Below are 18114 nucleotides of genomic sequence, written 5' to 3'. Positions count from 1 at the left end.
TACCCATCAAGACCATCGCATAGGGGGTACTGTAAATTATTTTTTAACCTAGTTATAAACATTTAGCCAAATCCATATGATGGGTTCGGATTTCTAAACTTTAAATGTTATTAATCATCAGTTATACTAGAGACATGAGGAGTGCCATAGTCTAGAGTCTACACCAGAAGTTAATGGTTATCTGTAGGAGGAATGTATATGGTGGATGCAGTTAAGCTTGGAATGTTTCATTTTTTAATTTAACCTTGATTTAACTAGGCAAGTCAGTTAAGAACAAATTCTTATTTACAATGATGGCCTACCAAAAGACAAAAGGCCTGCGGGGACTGGGATTAAAAATAAAACAAATAAATATAGGACTGAACACACACATCATGACAAGAGACAACACTACATAAAGAGAGACCTAAGACGACAACAACAGCAACACATGACAACACAGCATGGTAGCTGCACAAAACATGGTACAAACATTATTGGGCACAGACATCAGCACAAAGGGCACGAAGGTAGAGACAACAATACATCACACAAAGCTGCCCAAACTGTCAGTAAGAGCGACCATGATTCAGTCTTTGAATGAAGAAATTGAGATAAAACTGTCCAGTTTGAGGTGTTTGCAGCTTGTTCCAGTCGCTAGCTGCAGCGAATTGAAAAGACGAGCGACCCAGGGATGTGTGTGCTTTCGGGACCTTTAACAGAATTGTGACTGTATGTGGAGGATGAGGGCTGCAGTAGATATCTCAGATAGGGGGGAGTGAGGCCTAAGAGTGTTTTATAAATAAGCATCAACCAGTGGGTCTTGTGACAGGTATACCGAGATGACCAGTTTACAGAGGAGTATAGAGTGCAGTGATGTGTCCTGGTGGCAAATCTGATGGCCGAGTGGTAAGAACATCTAGCCGCTCGACAGCATCCTTACCTGCCGACCTATAAATGATGTCGCCGTAATCTAGCATGGGTAGGATGGTCATCTGAATCAGGGTTAGTTTGGCAGCTGGGGTGAAAGAGGAGCGATTACGATAGAGTTAACCCAGTCTAGATTTAACTTTCGCCTGCAGCTTTGATATGTGCTGAGAGAAGGACAGTGTACCATCTGGCCATGCTCCCAAGTACTTGTATGAGGTGACTACCTCAAGCTCTAAACCCTCAGTAGTAATCACACCTGTCGGGAGAGGGGCATTCTTCTTACCAAACCACGTGACCTTTGTTTTGGAGGTGTTCAGAACAAGGTTAGGGGTAGAGAAAGCTTGTTGCACACTAGGAAAGCTTTGTTGTAGAGCATTTTACACAAAATCTGGGGAGGGGCCAGCTGAGACTATATCATCTGCATATAAATGGATGCGAGAGCTTCCTACTGCCTGAGCTATGTTGTTGATGTAAATTGAGAAGAGCATGGTGCCTAGGATTGACCCTTGGGGTGCTCCCTTGGTGACAGGCAGTGACTGAGAGCAGATTTTCTGACTTGATACACTGCACTCTTTGAGAGAGGTAGTTAGCAAACCAGGCCAAAGACCCCTCAGAGACACCAATACTCCTTAGCTGGCCCACAAGAATGGAATGGTCTACCATATCAAAAGCTTGGGCCAAGTCAATAAAAATAGCAGCACAACATTGCTTAGAATCAAGGGTAATGGTGACATCATAGAGGACCTTTAAGGTTGCAGTGACACATCCATAACCTGAGCTGAAACCAGATTGCATACCAGAGAGAATACTATAGACATCAAGAAAGCCAGTCAGTTGATTGAAAAGTTTTCCAACACTTTTGATGAACAGGGCAAAATAAAAATAGGCCTATAACAATTAGATCAGCTTGATCACCCCCTTTAAATAAAGGATGAACCGTGGCTGCCTTTCAAGCAATGGGAACCTCCCCAGAAAGGAGAGACAGGCTTGGTGACGATAGGGTCAGCAACCCTGTACTGAGTGAAGGAAGGATGATGTGAAGGCAAGATAATCACGTGGCAGGCACTGAAAAGGATGAAGAGGTGGATTAGTGAGGAAAGGGGTCGAGGTCAGGTCACCTTAAGGGAGAAGGAACAGTTTATTGCCCGTGTCACATAATTTCCTGCCTAGCAATAGAGATGTAATGTTTTTAGAGATGGAGGACGTCACCCATATTGGGGTGTATGTACTACCACTGGTGGAAATATGTCATTGTCTAAGTTCAGCTGTTCGATCCTTTTGGGTGAATAAACTTGGTTGGAGCTTTCATAGTGTCCGTCAATTTCTTACTCTGATATTTAGAACCTAACACAGTATACCAGAGGTAGAACCATTCGAGATCGTCAAAGGCCTTTTCCGCATCAATTGGCAGGACTGCACAGGAGGGCGGTATATTAGGTGTAATGTGTATTATATGTAGGAGACGTCTCAGATTGTTTGACGAGACCCATTTGATCAGGTTGAACTAGTTTTGGTAAAATGGTTTCAAGACGTTTGGCTAGAACCTTGGCGTACACTTTCATGTCACTGTTAATGAGGGAGAGAGGCTTATGACTTGAAAAAAGATTTGGTTCTTTACCTTTTTTATGTAACAGAGAGATAATTGCATTATTAACATCTCTATTGAAAAAGCCCATTTGAATAGATATTCGTAACATCTCTAATAATATCAGACCAAGTTCAGACCAAAAGGTTAAATAAAATTCAGGTGGGATGCCATCCCATCCAGGGGATTTACCTCTGTTCGTCTTTCAATGTATTGTGCAATTCATTGAGTGTTTATAGGTGCATCTAAAGAGTGTGCATCATCAGAGGAGAGTTTTGCAGTCGATTCAAGCCCTCAAAAAAGGGTCTCTTGCTGTCTGAGGTATTTTGTACTTCAGAACTGTATCATTTTTCATATACATTTTTTAAAATATAGATTGATGGTGAATCATACAAGAGAACATTGTTTCCATTCAGGCTGACAATGTCAGCAAGACTATCATTATTCCGTAATTTACTCACTAAGAGGAAGCTAGGTCTATTTAAAGTCAGATTTAATGATTAATAATTCTCTCTTCGGCGGAGAAACTGTTCTGCTTGTTGACGAGTTAGTAAGAATAAAGTGGAGAACAGTTTGGTTATTTTTTTTTTTAGTTGAGACTTGTCTTCAGACTCTTTGTTGAGGATAAATTCATGTAAATCAGACATGAATTGATCAGAATTCCACTTTTTTTTTAAGGAGTGAGATTAAATCTCCACCTTGTGGCACGATTTGGAGCATTGGTTGTTGATAATTTGCATAAATTTGTAAGATCATTAGGCACACTACATGACCAAAAGAATGTGGGCACCTGCTCGTCAAACATCTCATTCCAAAATCATGGGCATTAATATGGAGTTGGTCCCCCCTTTGCTGCTATATCAGCCTCCACTCTTTTGGGAACGCTTTCCACTAGATGTTGGAACATTGCTGCGGAGACTTGCCACGAGAATTAGTGAGGTCGGGCACTGATGTTGGGCGATTAGGCCTGGCTCGCAGTTGGCGTTGCAGTTCATCCCAAAGGTGTTCGATGGAGTTGAGGTCAGGGCACTGTGCAGGCCAGTCAAGTTCTTCCACACCGATCTCTACAAACAATTTCTGTATGGGCCTCGCTTTGTGCATGGGGCATTGTCATGCTGCAACAGGAAAGGGCCTTCCCCAAACTGTTGCCACAAAGTTGGAAACACAGAGTCATCGCTCCAGAGTCCAATGGCGGCGAGCTTTACACCACTCTAGCCGACACTTGGCACTGCGCATGGTGATCTTAGACTTGTGTTTAGCTGTTCGGCCATGGAAACCCATTTCATGAAGCTGACGTTGCTTCCCGAGGCAGTTTGGAACTCGGTACTGAGTGTTGCAACTGAGGACAGGCGATTTTTACGCGCTTCAGCACTCGACAGTCCCGTTCTGTGAGCTTGTGTGGCTTACCGCTTCGCGGCTGAGCCGTTGTTGCTCCTAGATGTTTCCACTTCACCATAAAAGCACTTACATTTGACCGGGGCAGCTCTAGCAGGGCAGAAATTTGATGAACGGAGCTCCTGATCGCTCTGGAGCAGGTTTTCATCCAGGATCTCTCTGTACTTTGCTCTGTTCATCGTTCCCTCGATCCTGACTCGTCTCTCAGTCCCTGCCGCTGAAAAACATCCCCATAACATGATTCTGCCACCACCATGCTTCAACGTAGGGATGGTGCCAGGTTTCTTCCCGACGTGACACTTGGCATTCAGGCTAGAGAGTTCAATCTTGGTTTCATCAGACCAGAGAATCTTGTTTCTCATAGTCAGAGTTGTTTAAGTGCCTCTTGGCAAACTCCAAGCGGGCTGTCATGTGCCTTTTACTGAGGAGTGGCTTCCATCTGGCCACTCTACCATAAAGGCCTGATTGGTGGAGTTCTGCAGAGATGGTTGTCCTTCTGGAAGGTTCTCCCATCTCCACAGCGTAACTCTGGAGCTCTGTCAGAGTGACCATCGGGTTCTTGGTCACCTCCCTGACCAAGGCCCTTCTTCCCCCAATTGCTCTGTTTGGCTGGGCGGCCAGCTCTAGGAAGAGTCTTGGTGGTTCCAAACTTCTTCCATTTAATGATGAAGGCCACTGTGTTCTTGGGGACCTTCAATGCTGCAGACATTTTTTGATACCGTTTCCCAGATCTGTACCTCAACACAATCCTGTCTCAGAGATCTACGGACAATTCCTTCGACCTCATGGCTTGGTTTTTGCTTAGACATGCATTGTCAGCTGTGGGACCTTATATAGACAGGTGTGTGCCTTTCCAAATTATGTCCAATGAATTTAATTTACCAAGTTGTAGAAACATCTCAAGGATGATAAATGGGATGCACCTGAGCTCAGTTTTGAGTCTCCTAGGAAAGGGTCTGAATACTTATGTAAATAAGGTTTTTCAGTTTTAAATTTTCTATACATTTGCAACAGTTTCTAAAAACCTGTTTCGCTTTGTCATTATAGGGTATTGTGTGTAGATAGAACAATTTGTATTTAATCCATTTTAGAAAAAGGCTGTAACGTAACAAAATTGTAAACAGTCAAGGGGTCAGAATTAGAGGTCGGCCGATTATGATTTTTCAACGCCGATACCGATTTATTGGAGGACCAAACAAAGGCGATGCCGATTAATCAGCCAATTTTTCTTTTATTTTTTTAAATAATTGTATTACTTTTTTTCTCCTTTATTTTTAATTTATATATATATATTTTATTTTTTTGTAATGACAATTACAACAATACTGAATGAACACTTATTTTAACTTAATATAATACATCAATAAAATCAATTTGGCCTCAAATAAATAATGAAACATGTTCAATTTGGTTTAAATAATGCAAAAACAAAGTGTTGGAGAAGAAAGTAAAAGTACAATATGTGCCATGTAAGAAAGCTAACATTTAAGTGCCTTGCTCGGAACATGAGAACATATGAAAGCTGGTGGTTCCTTTTAACATGAGTCTTCAATATTCCCAGGTAAGAAGTTTTAGGTTGTAGTTATTATAGGACTATTTCTCTCTACGATTTGTATTTCATATACCTTTGACTATTGGATGTTCTTATAGGCACTTTAGTATTGCCAGTGTAACAGTATAGCTTCCGTCCCTCTCCTCGCTCCTACCTGGGCTCGAACCAGGAACACATCGACAACAGCCACCCTCGAAGCAGCGTTACCCATGCAGAGCAAGTGACGTTTGAAACGATATTAGCGCGCACCCCGCTAACTAGCTAGCCATTTCACATGGGTTACACCAGCCTAATCTCAGGAGTTGATAGGCTTGAAGTCATAAACAGCGAAGAGCTGCTGGCATTGCGAAGAGCTGCTGGCAAAACGCACGAAAGTGCTGTTTGAATGAATGCTTACGAGCCTGCTGGTGCCTACCATCGCTCAGTCAGACTGCTCTATCAAATCATAGACTTAATTATAACATAATAACACACAGAAATACGACACTTGGGTCATTAATATGGTCGAATCCGGAAACTATCACGTTTATTCTTTCAGTGAAATACGGAACAGTTCCGTATTTTATCTAACGGGTGGCATCCATAAGTCTAAATATTCCTGTTACATTGCACAACCTTCAATGTTATGTCATAATTATGTAAAATTCTGGCAAATTAGTTCGCAACGAGCCAGGCGGCCCAAACTGTTGCATATCCCCTGACTCTGCGTGCAATGAATGCAAGAGAAGTGACCCAATTTCACCTGGTTAATATTGCCTGCTAACCTGGATTTCTTTTAGCTAAATATGCAGGTTTAAAAATATATACTTCTGTGTTTTGATTTTAAGAAAGGCATTGATGTTTATGGTTAGGTACATTTGTGTAACGATTGTGTAACGATGCGCTTTTGTTAAATCATCCCCCGTTTGGCGAAGTCGGCTGTCTTTGTTAGGAAGAATAGTCTTCACACAGTTCGCAACGAGCCAGGCGGCCCAAACTGCTGCATATACCCTGACTCTGTTGCAAGAGAAGTGACACATTTTCCCTAGTTAAAATAAATTCATGTTAGAAGGCAATATTAACTAAATATGCAGGTTTAAAAATATATACTTGTGTATTGATTTTAAGAAAGGCATTGATGTTTATGGTTAGGTACATGTTGGAGCAACGTGTACCTAAGCGATTATATGCAATGCAGGACAGGCTAGATAACTACACATGGTTGATGATATTACTAGTGTAACTAGTGCTTATGATTGATTGATTGTTTTTATAAGATAAGTTTAATGCTAGCTAGCAACTTACCTTGGCTTCTTACTGCATTCGCGTAACAGGCAGGCTCCTCGTGGAGTGCAATGTAAAGCAGGTGGTTAGAGCGTTGGACTAGTTAACCGTAAGGTTGCAAGATTGAATCCCCGAGCTGACAAGGTAAAAATCTGTCGTTCTGCCCCTGCACAAGGCAGTTAACCCACCGTTACAAGGCCGTCATAGAAAATAAGAATGTGTTCTTAACTGACTTGCCTAGTTAAATAAAGGTGTGTAAAAATATATATTTTTTAAATCGGCCAAATCGGTGTCCAAAAATTCTGATTCTTATGAAAAACTTGAAATCGGCCCTAATTAATCGGCCATTCCGATTAATCGGTCGACCTCTAGTCAGAATACTTTCCAAATGCACTGTAGTTATTTTTATTTAACCAGGTTGGCTAGTTGAGAACAAGTTCTCAGTTACAACTGCGACCTGGCCAAGATAAAGCAAAGCAGTTCGACACATACAACAACACATAGCGTATAGTGTACAATTTCCAGCTTCTGAACTAGATGCACTAACTGTGATGAATGTAATCTATCCTTAAAAATGATCGGTGCCTAGCGGAATAAAAAGTGTATTCTTTCAGTAGACAACTTTTTTTATTGTCCCAGGAATGACAGGACAACCTTAATTTCGAACCCTGTGGGGAATTATTTTATAAAGATATAAAGTATTTGGTTGTAATTGTAATGTTGCAATATTTTATAGGCTAACAATGGTGGCCAACCATCCTCGAGGAGAGCCTTAAAAGGGTCAGTGTTGTATTTTGAGACGGGGTTGAATATGTAATAAGTCAATAGGCAGAGTTTTAGCCAAGATTTTTGTCTGATTCTCTACGGTAAAAAAGATGATAATTAATGCATTTTATTTAATGGTTCCTCCCATCATACAACATTGTAAAAATGGTGTTACCGATTTATTTATTTGAGCTTTTGGACAAGTAAAGAATCTGTCCTACTTGTTCAAAAGCAAATGGCAAAAAAATTTATGTCAAGCTTTGCTTAAAGAGATATTCAATGTCTGATTTCTTGTTACCCTTCTACCAATCGCTGCCCTTCTTTATGAGACTTTCGAAAAGCTCCCTGGTCGTTGTAGTTAAATCTGTGCTAGAAATGCAACACTTGAATGAGGGACCATACGGCTATTGTATGTGTGGGGGACACAGGAAAGGGTAGTCATTCAAAATTCATGTCAACCCCTAATATTTCATACATTGTGAGTCCATGTAAGTTATTATTTTACTACTGAACTAATTTAGGCTTGCCTAAACAAAGGGGGTGAATATTTATGCAATGACTATTTTAGTTGTTTAATTTGTAAAAATGTGTAGAATTATCTTTTCACTTTGACATTATAGAGTATTTGACAAACAAAATCACAATTACATATGTTTCAATCCCACTTTGTAATGTAACAAAATGTGAAAAAAGTCCAAGGGGGTGAAAACTTATGATACCCACTGTATATGATAATTAAAATAGTTTTGGGGCATTAAAGACATTTCCAAATTTGACTAGCTTTGTCCAACCCTCCCTTGACACATGGCGCCTGAGTTTCAAGTTAGGGGAAATTGGAAGAGAAAAAACTCCTTTATGATAAAGCATTGCATGCATCTACAGTGCCTTCGCAAAGTTTTCATACCCCTTGATTTATTCCACATTTTGTTGTGTTACAGCCTGAATTCAGTATTTTATTAAATAGATTTTTTTCGCACCCATCTGAACAAAATACCCCATAATGACAGTGAAAACCCATGTTTTTAGAAATATAAGCAGATTTATTGAAAATTAAATGCAGAAAAATATTACTTACACCCCTTTCCTATGACACTCCAAATTGAGCTCAGGTGCATCAAATTTTCTTTGATCATTCTTGAGATTTCACTATAACTTGATTGGAATCCACCTGTGGCCAATTAAATTGTTTGGACATGATTTAAAAAAAACACACCTGTCATAAGGTCTCACAGTTGACAGTTCATGTCAGAGCAGAAACCTCACCGTGAGGTCCAAGGAACTGTCCGAGAGAGAATTGTGATGAGACATATATCTGGGGAAGGGTCTAAAACAATTTCTGGAGTGTTGAAAGTTTCCAAGAGCACAGTGGTCTCCATAATTTGGAAAGTGAAGAAATATGGAGCTACCCAGACTCTGCCTAGAGCTAGGTGTCCAACTGGGCAAGAAGGACCTTGGTCAGTGGGATGACCAAGAACCCAATGACCACTCTGACACAACTACAGAGTTCCTTGGCTGAGATGGGACAACCTTCCAGAAGGACAACAGCCTCTACAGCACGTCACCAATCTGGGCTTTATGGGAGATTGGCCAGACAGAAGCCACTGCTGAGAAAAAGGCACATGACAGCACTCCTGGTGTTTGCAAAAAGGCATTGTGAAAGACACTGAGATCATAAGGCAAAAGATCTGATGGTCTGGTGAGACATACAACTCTTTGGCCTGAATGCAAAGCACTACGTCTGGAGGTACAGCTCATCACCCTTCTAACACCATCCCTACCCGGAAGCATGGTTGTGGCAGCATCATGCTATGGGGATGCTTTTCAGAGGCATGAACCGGGATACTGGTAAGGATAGAGGAAACAATGTATGAGGCAAAATACAGGCTAATCCTTGATGAGAACCTGCTTCAGAGTGCAACGACCTTAGACTGGGGGGAAGATTTACATTCCAACAGGACAATGACCCCAAGCATACAGCCAAAGAGACACCGGAATAACTTCAGAACAATAATGTGTAAGTCCTTGAGTGGCACAGCCAAAGCCTAGACTTCAATCCTATTTAAAATCTGTGGAAAGACTTGAAGATTGCTGTTCAGCTTCGCTCCCCATCTCATTTAACCGAGCATGAGAAAAATCTTCATGAAATAATTGGACAAAATCCCAAATCCAGATGTGCAAAGCTGATACGGACATACCCAAGATGACTCCAAGCTGTAATCACCGCCAAAGGTGTGTCATGACGTTGCCCTGTTGGGTGAGATTTATGACCCCCCCCCATAAATACCTTTTCTCTCCACTCTACAGAATGGACTCTTGGAAAGCCCTTTGTTAACACAGAGAGAGTATGGTAACATCAAAAGGTTGGGGAAAGGTACAATATTTCTGTAGTCCAACCAGTTGAAAGTGTCTGTTGGTACTTAAAGAATATGATGTCAGATCAGTTGGTGTCTGGGACATATCTGATGATAGGATGACATAAATTGTATTTTGGAAAGTCTACACATTCTAGTTATCAGATTCACATGGAATTGTTGTGCAATTTAAATGTTTAAATATGAAACTATTTGTGAAAAGATTAAATGTAATTTTAGCTTCTAAATGAGAGAATTGTTTGCATGAGTAAACTATGCTCACTCAGTGGCCATGCCAAAGTGAACAGACATTGATTGAGAACTATGAAACACGCCCTTCTCTCCCTCAATACAAAAGCTTGTTGACGGAAGTCAAACTTAGTTCCTGACGATGTGAGGACTGGTGTCCATACGTTTTAAAAGGGCTAATTTCAACATGAAAGTACAGACAGTCTCCTAATAAGAACGACAGGGTACAACGTATCACCCCTACAACACTACGACCAGAAATATTCTTCAAAGGACAAGGGCGATCTCTGTTGGGCAAACCAGTCTTCCAACTTCGAAGATGGAAGACTGGTTTGTAAATTATATAAACTCAGCAAAAAAAGAAACGTCCTCTCACTGTCAACTGCGTTTATTTTCAGCAAACTTAACATGTGTAAATATTTGTATGAACATAAGATTTAACAACTGAGACATAAACTGAACAAGTTTACAGACATGTGACTAACAGAAATTGAATATTGTGTCCCTGAACAAAGGGGGGGGGGGGTCAAAATCAAAAGTAACAGTCAGTATCTGGTGTGGCCATCAGCAGCATTAAGTACTGCAGTGCATCTCCTCCTCATGGACGCACCAGATTTGCACAGATGTGCCAGTTCTTGCTGTGAGATGTTACCCCACTCTTCCACCAAGGCACCTGCAAGTTCCCAGACATTTCTGGGGGGAATGGCCCTCACCCTCCGATCCAACAGGTCCCAGACGTACTCAATGGGATTGAGGTCCAGGCTCTTCGCTGGCCATGACAGAACACTGACATTCCTGTCTTGCAGGAAATCACGCACAGAATGAGCAGTATGGCTGGTGGCATTGTCATGCTGGAGGGTCATGTAAGGATGAGCCTGCAGGAAGGGTACCACATGAGGAAGGATGTCGTCCCTGTAATGCACAGCGTTGAGATTGCCTGCAATGACAACAAGCTCAGTCCGATGATGCTGTGACATACCGCCCCTGACCATGAGAGACCCTTGACCTCCAAATTGATCCCGCTCCAGAGTACAGGCTTGGTGTAACGCTCATTCCTTCGACGACAAACGTGAATCCGACCATCACCCCTGGTGAGACAAAACCGCGACTTGTCAGTGAAAAGCACTTTTTGCCAGTCCTGTCTGGTCCAGTGACGGTGGGTTTGTGCCCATAGGTGATGTTGTTGCCGGTGATGTCTGGTGAGGACCTGCCTTACAACAGGCCTACAAGCCCTCAGTCCAGCCTCTCTCAGCCTATTGTGGACAGTCTGAGCACTGATGGAAGAATTGTGTGTTCCCTCCATCATTGCGTTTGTGTAACACTTGGGCAATTGTTGTTGCCATCCTGTACCTGTCCCGCAGGTGTGATGTTCGGATGTACCGATCCTGTGCAGGTGTTGTTACACGTGGTCTGCCACTGCGAGTATGATCAGCTGTCCGTCCTGTCTCCCTGTAGCGCTGTCTTAGGCGTCTCACAGTACGGACATTGCAATTTATTGCCCTGGCCACATCTGCAGCCCTCATGCCTCCTTGCAGCATGCTAAGGCATGTTCACGCAGAGGAGCAGGGACCCTGGGCATTTTTTATTTTTCAGTGTCAGTAGAAAGGCCTCTTTAGCGTCCTAAGTTTTCATAACTGTGACCCTAACTGCCTATTGTCTGTAAGCTAGTGTCTTAACGACCGTTCCACAGGTGCATGTTCATTAATTGTTTATGGTTCATTGAACAAGCATGGGAAACAGTGTTTAAACCCTTTACAATGAAGATCTGTGAAGTTATTTGGATAATCTTTTGAAAGACAGGGTCCTGAGTTTATCTTGCATTTTCCTTTTCTGAATGGGCAGTTATTAGAATGCATAAGATTCTGTATTTACGGTAGCATAGCTCTTCAAGGTGCAATAGAGACCCAATCTCCTTTGTCCCTCAGTCTTCCCGCTCTTTGATTCAAACCCAACCCCCTTCCTTTGTGTAACTAGCCGTCATATCGGTTTCGTCCGCTAGGAACTTTTTATGACATGATTAGTAATCGATGTATGATCCATCCTGTGTATATTCTGTGTGATTATTTAGTAAATAAATAATTAAGCCCATTTTTGTATTGCTGATTCAACTTGTTAGCCAGGGTTTGTGAGGACAACTAAGAATATTACGACGTTCAGATGAGACTGATTAATAATTGACTGCTATTGATATAAAAGATCTTTAAGAGGTTATTCGGAAGACAGCAGCTCTTTAAACACTCTTCCATGGTACCCCAGGTTAGTTACGAGTTAATTGTTGCTTGGTTTAATTCAATCACGTAATCAAACGTTAGGTAATCGATTTGATAAAATAGCCTGTCATAAAATTTAATCAGAGACATGGCAGGTGCTTCTACAAAGTATTGACTTAGGGGTGTGAATACTTGTGTTAATGATCTTTCTGTATTTAATTTTCAATCAATTACATTTTTTCTTCTTCTAAAAACATGTTTTCATGTTGTTCTTATGGGGTATTGTGTGTAGATGGGTGCGATTTAAAAAAAAATATTTAATTTCATTTAAACAATTTTTTAATTCCTGCTGTAACACAACAAAATGTAGAATAAGTCAAGGGGTATGAATACTTTCTGAAGGCACTGTATCATCACATTTGCAGACCAATGTAAAATAGCCTACTATTTCTAATGTGATGAGTAGATTGGATAGTCATTTAGTTAAGCTAATAATATAACTGACTCACTGTTCACAAAAAATACCGTTATGCTTTTCTTCTCCTTTCTTTGCACATATCCAGAGCTCAGACCCAGCTAGAGGGCCATTTTTAAAGAGGATCCGAGAAATGTTTTGCCTTTTTATAAACACATTTTATGCAGTTTTAGGACACTTTACTCTTCATGACTGGAGACAATAGCATAATCTTTAATACCACAAAAATGACAGGGTAGACTACTCTGCTGACACTGACAAACTGAGATCAATAAAAACGACCTTGTCTTGTATGCAACCATCTAATCGATGCTTATGAAAAGGGGAGACGCATATTGTAGGCTATGACATCCATCTAGCTTGGAGGAGGAAATTGTCCTAAAAAACATTACACCGGAGATATGGCCGATATTCTCCGCTATAGTGCCAATTAGGCTTGTGCGGTGTACTGTATATATCGGGATATTTGGAAATGGTCACGGGATGGTTATTAAATACCGTCAATATTGTTAAGTATTTCTTTGAAGTTTAAAAAAATATACAGTACCAGTCAAAAGTTTGGACACCTACTCATTCCAGAGTTCTTATTTTTACTATTTTCTACATTGTAGAATAATAGTGAAGACATCAAAACTACGAAATAACACATATGGAATCATGTAGTACCCAAAAAAGTGTTTAACAAATCAAAATATATTTGAGATTCTTCAAAGTAGCCACCCTTTGCCTTGATAACAGCTTTGCACACTCTTGGCATTCTCTCAACCAGCTTCACCTGGAATGCTTTTCCAATAGTCTTTAAGGAGTTCCCACACATGCTGAGCATGTGTTGGCTGCTTTTCCTTCACTCTGCGGTCCAACTCATCCCAAACCATCTCAATTGGGTTGAGGCCAGGTTTGTGGAGGCCAGGTCATCTGATGAAGCACTCCATCACTCTCCTTCTTGGAGAGCCCTTACACAGCCTGGAGGTGTGTTGGGTCATTGTCCTGTTGGAAAAACAAATGATAGTTACACTAAGCGCAAACCAGATGGGATGGCGTATCACTGGAGAATGCTATGGTTGCATTCAAAGTGTGCTTTGAATTGTAAATAAATCAGTGTCACCAGCAAAGCACCATCACACCACCTCCATGCTTCACAGTGGGAACCACACATGTGGAGATCATCCGTTCACCAAAAAAAATCTCAAATTTGGACTCATCAGACCAAAGGACAGATTTTCACCAGTCTAATGTCAAGTGCTCGTGTATCTTGGCCCAAGCAAGTCTCTTCTTATTATTGGTGTCCTTTTAGTAGTGGCTTCTTTGCAGCAATTTGACCATGAAGGCCTGATTCATGCACCCTGAAGCATTTATTTGGGCTGCAATTTCTGAGGCTGGAAACTCTAATGAACTCATCCTCTGCAGTAGAAGTAACTCTGGGTTTTCCTTTCCTGTGGCGGTCCTCATGAGAGCCAGTTTCAACAGTGCTTGATGGTTTTTGTGACTGCACTTGAAGGAACTTTCAAAGTTCTTGAAATGTTCCGGATTGACAGACCTTCATGTCTTAAAGTAGTGATGGACTGTTATTTCTCTTTGCTTATTTGAGCAGTTCTTGTCATAATATGGACTTGGTCTTTTACCAAATAGGGCCATCTTCTGTATACCACCCCTACCTTGTCACAGCACAACTGATTGGCTCAAACACATTAAAAAGGAAAGACATTCCACAAATTAACTTTTAACAAGGCACACATGTTAATTGAAATTCCCGGTGACTACCTCATGAAGCTGGTTGAGAGAATGCCAAGAGTGTACAAAGCTGTCATCAAGGAAAAGGGTGGCTACTTTGAAGAATCTCAAATATAACACTTTTTTTGGTTACTACATGATTCCATTTGTGTTATTTCATAGTTTTGATGTCTTCACTATTATTCTACAATGTAGAAAAGAGTAAAAATAAAGAAACCCTGGAATGAGTAGGTGTGTGAACTTTTGACTGGTACTGTAATTCTGGCAAATTCAATTTACTTTAGGGGAAGCTTAGCATATTAGACGTGCCTATTCCCTAGCCTGTTGGACGCGCCACCTATGACACAGTAATTAAAACAAAACACCAGCGGTTTGTCTTGTTAGTTAAAAATAATAGCTTAAAGTTAATCTAATCACCAGTTGCTCCCCCTGGTCTACCTCAGGCTGCAGAGGGAGGAGGAGGTTGCCTATGCCAGCATCCAGGGGGCCCAGTCTCAGCCCCTGTCTCAGCCCCAGGCGCCACCCCAGGCCTCTCTGGCGCCCTTCTCCAAGTTCGAGGAGAAGAAGACCAATGAGAAGACGCGCAAGGTGACCACTGTGAAGAAGTTTTTTAGTCCCTCGTCACGGACAGCCCCCAAGAAAGGTACTGACTGCCTGACTGACTCTACAAAACAAAGACAGTTCTGCTTTCCATTTGATACATTAAAGCCTGAGTTATCTCAATGGCATTTCTCCAGTGCAGTTTCTGACACACACACACACACACACTTACTTTCCATCCCAGCGTATCAGCCTAGTACTTGTCTCATCAGCTCACTTCTTTGAAAGTGATCCCCGGAGGCTCTAAAGCAGGGCATGTTAGTGATTGAAGTTCTTCTGTGCCCACCAAGCCCATAACAGCCTATTATAGCCTGGGTTATTTAGTGATGGCCTCTATTAGCCTCACTGTTCGGCAAACTCCCCTAGCTCCTATTTATACAATGGCATTGAGAACAATTGCAATGGCATTGAGAACAATTGCAGACTTCAATATTTTTTTCTTCATTCAAAGAGGTGCCTTATCCCTCTGCCTAATCTCAGTGTGGGGATCATGGTTGATTGTCATTGACTCCTCACTCGTCGAGATTGTGACTTTGTCTCATCACATTTCACTTTTGCTTTGCAGTAATAGCTGCTGTGCACCATTCTCTAGTGTTAGGTCATGTTTTTAACCGTTTTCCATATCCTTTCCAATCCCTTCTATCTCATTGATACCCTCATCATAACACAATGGTCCCAAACCAAACAACCCTTCTCCTCCCTCTTGTCTGATCCCCTCATTCCGCACTTCAGTCATCGCTAGTGTTTTGTTGATCCATGAATTCATGAATTTATTGTCGTCCATTATTCTCCATACCCATTCCACCTTCACCCACCTCTCTCAAATCCCATGTACCCATTCTCTCTTGTATGCCATTCTGGTACCCTTCATCCCTGTTTCGCGTGCCCTGCGGCCCCACTTGGCCCTACCATCTCATTCTCAGCCCCCACTGTGGGAGAGGAGAAGCTGACAGGCCTCAGGGACTGGAGAGGAATGTTTACTCCCCCTTGGGAAATGGGCTCTCCCACCGAAGGTAATCATTCCTACCATTGGAGAGGAGTTTTGCATTGGATAGCGCTCCCATTTTAATCCCTGTAGATTTAAAACCAACTAGGAAACCATAAGGCCTTAACTAGTGTAGTCGACTTATAATTACCCTCCAACCAGGTAGCATTAAGATGTACCAATAGTCTCACCATAGTAGCACCCGCTCAGTCTGATTGGCTGAGAGACCTGTCCATCAAACTGACTCCGCTGCTCCGGTTGGTTTTGAGTTTGTTTGATGTGTAGTGTGCAGACGTGTGTGTGTGTGTGTGTGTGTGTGTGTGTGTGTGTGTGTGTGTGTGTGTTCAACAAGAGTCCCTTTTTCATGTTGCTCATAAAGTTCATTATCTCACTGTCCTCCTCTTGCGTATGGTCATTATACTGGCAGCACTGGTGGCAAGACTCAGAGGTGGGTGTCTGTTATTCTCTCTGTAGTTGTAGATACACTTCTACAGAATAGATGACAAAACTGACTGTGTCCCTGAAACTGCCAACAATGTGTTCTTACAACCATCAGCAAAAGCAGTTCTAAAGTATCTGTTTATTTGTAGTTGTGACACAATACTGTTTTCCTGACCTCTTCTCAGCTCTTATGTAAAGATGCACACTTCTGACAGTTTACCTTCTTTACCTGAGGCTCAGTCTGTTAGCGAGGGCAACCATGAAGAGGAAGGTATGGCGTAACATTAAGAGTAACACATGTCATGGTGTCTCTCCCCCCCCATCAGAGAACCAGGAGGGCAAGACCCCCAGCCCCTCCATCAGCCGCCAGTCAAGCATTGAGACGGACCGCGTCTCCAGAGACTTTGTGGACTTCCTGAAGACCCTACATAAGCCCGGCCGTGAGGTCCACAAGCAGAGCCGAGCCTTCATCGAGATCATGGCCAACAAAAAGGTCAGTTGAAAACGAGTCTGAATGCTCATTCATTGATTTTTAAACGTGCAGGGTACAAAACGATATCTGAAAGGAATAGATATACAGTTGAAGTCGGAAGTTTACATACACCTTAGCCAAATAGATTTAAACTCCGTTTTTCACAGTTCCTGATATTTAATCCTAGTAACAATTCCTTGTCTTAGGTCAGTTAGGATTACCACTTTTTATTTTAAGAATGTGAAATGTCTGAATAATAGTAGAGAGAATTATTTCTTTCAGCTTTTATTTCTTTCATCACATTCCCTCTGGGTCAGAAGTTTACATACACTCAATTAGTATTTGATAGCATTGCTTTTTAAATTGCTTAACTTGGGTCAAACGTTTCGGGTAGCCTTCCACAAGCTTCCCACAATAAGTTGGGTGAATTTTGGCCCATTCCTCCTGACAGAGCTGGTGTAACTGAGTCAGGTTTGTAGGCCTCCTTGCTCGCACAGGCTTTTTCAGTTCTGCCCACAAATTTTCTATAGGATTGAGGTCAGGGCTTTGTGATGGCCACTCCAATACCTTGACTTTGTTGTCCTTAAGCCATTTTGCCACAACTTTGGAAGTATGCTTGGGGTCATTGTCCATTTGCAAGACCCATTTGCGACCAAGCTTTAACTTCCTGACTGATGTCTTGAGATGTTGCTTCAATATATCCACGTCATTTTCCTACCTCATGATGCCATCTATTTTGTGAAGTGCACCAGTCCCTCCTGCAGCAAAGCACCCCCACAACATGATGCTGCCACCCCCGTGCTTCACGGTTGGGATGGTGTTCTTCGGCTTGCAAACCTCCCCCCTTTTCCTCCAAACATAACGATGGTCATTATGGCCAAACAGTTCTATTTTTGTTTCATCAGACCAGAGGACATTTCTCCAAAAAGTATGATCTTTATCCCCATGTGCAGTTGCAAACCGTAGTCTGTTTTCTTTATGGCGGTTTTGGAGCAGTGGCTTCTTCCTTGTTGAGCGGCCTTTCAGGTTATGACGATATAGGACTCGTTTTACTGTGGATATAGATACTTTGGTACCTGTTTCCTCCAGCATCTTCACAAGGTCCTTTGCTGTTGTTCTGGGATTAATTTG

General features: G+C 41.9%; 1 protein-coding gene across 7 annotated transcripts in view; it reads left to right on the top strand.

The window, feature by feature from the left end:
• Positions 1-18114, top strand: part of LOC106567664 (rab5 GDP/GTP exchange factor) — a 44660-nt gene that overhangs the window by 16024 nt on the left and 10522 nt on the right. For all 7 annotated transcript variants that reach the window (XM_045693535.1, XM_045693541.1, XM_045693537.1 and 4 more), the window contains 2 exons: positions 14929-15128; positions 16838-17004. In XM_045693535.1, coding sequence (XP_045549491.1) covers positions 14929-15128; positions 16838-17004 — 367 coding nt within the window. The remainder of the gene's footprint in view (positions 1-14928; positions 15129-16837; positions 17005-18114) is intronic.

Source organism: Salmo salar, chromosome ssa13 (genome assembly GCF_905237065.1).
Source record: "Salmo salar chromosome ssa13, Ssal_v3.1, whole genome shotgun sequence".
NCBI lineage: Eukaryota > Metazoa > Chordata > Actinopteri > Salmoniformes > Salmonidae > Salmo > Salmo salar.
Note: the sequence above shows the minus strand (reverse complement) of the source record. Positions and strands in the feature narration are given on the sequence as shown.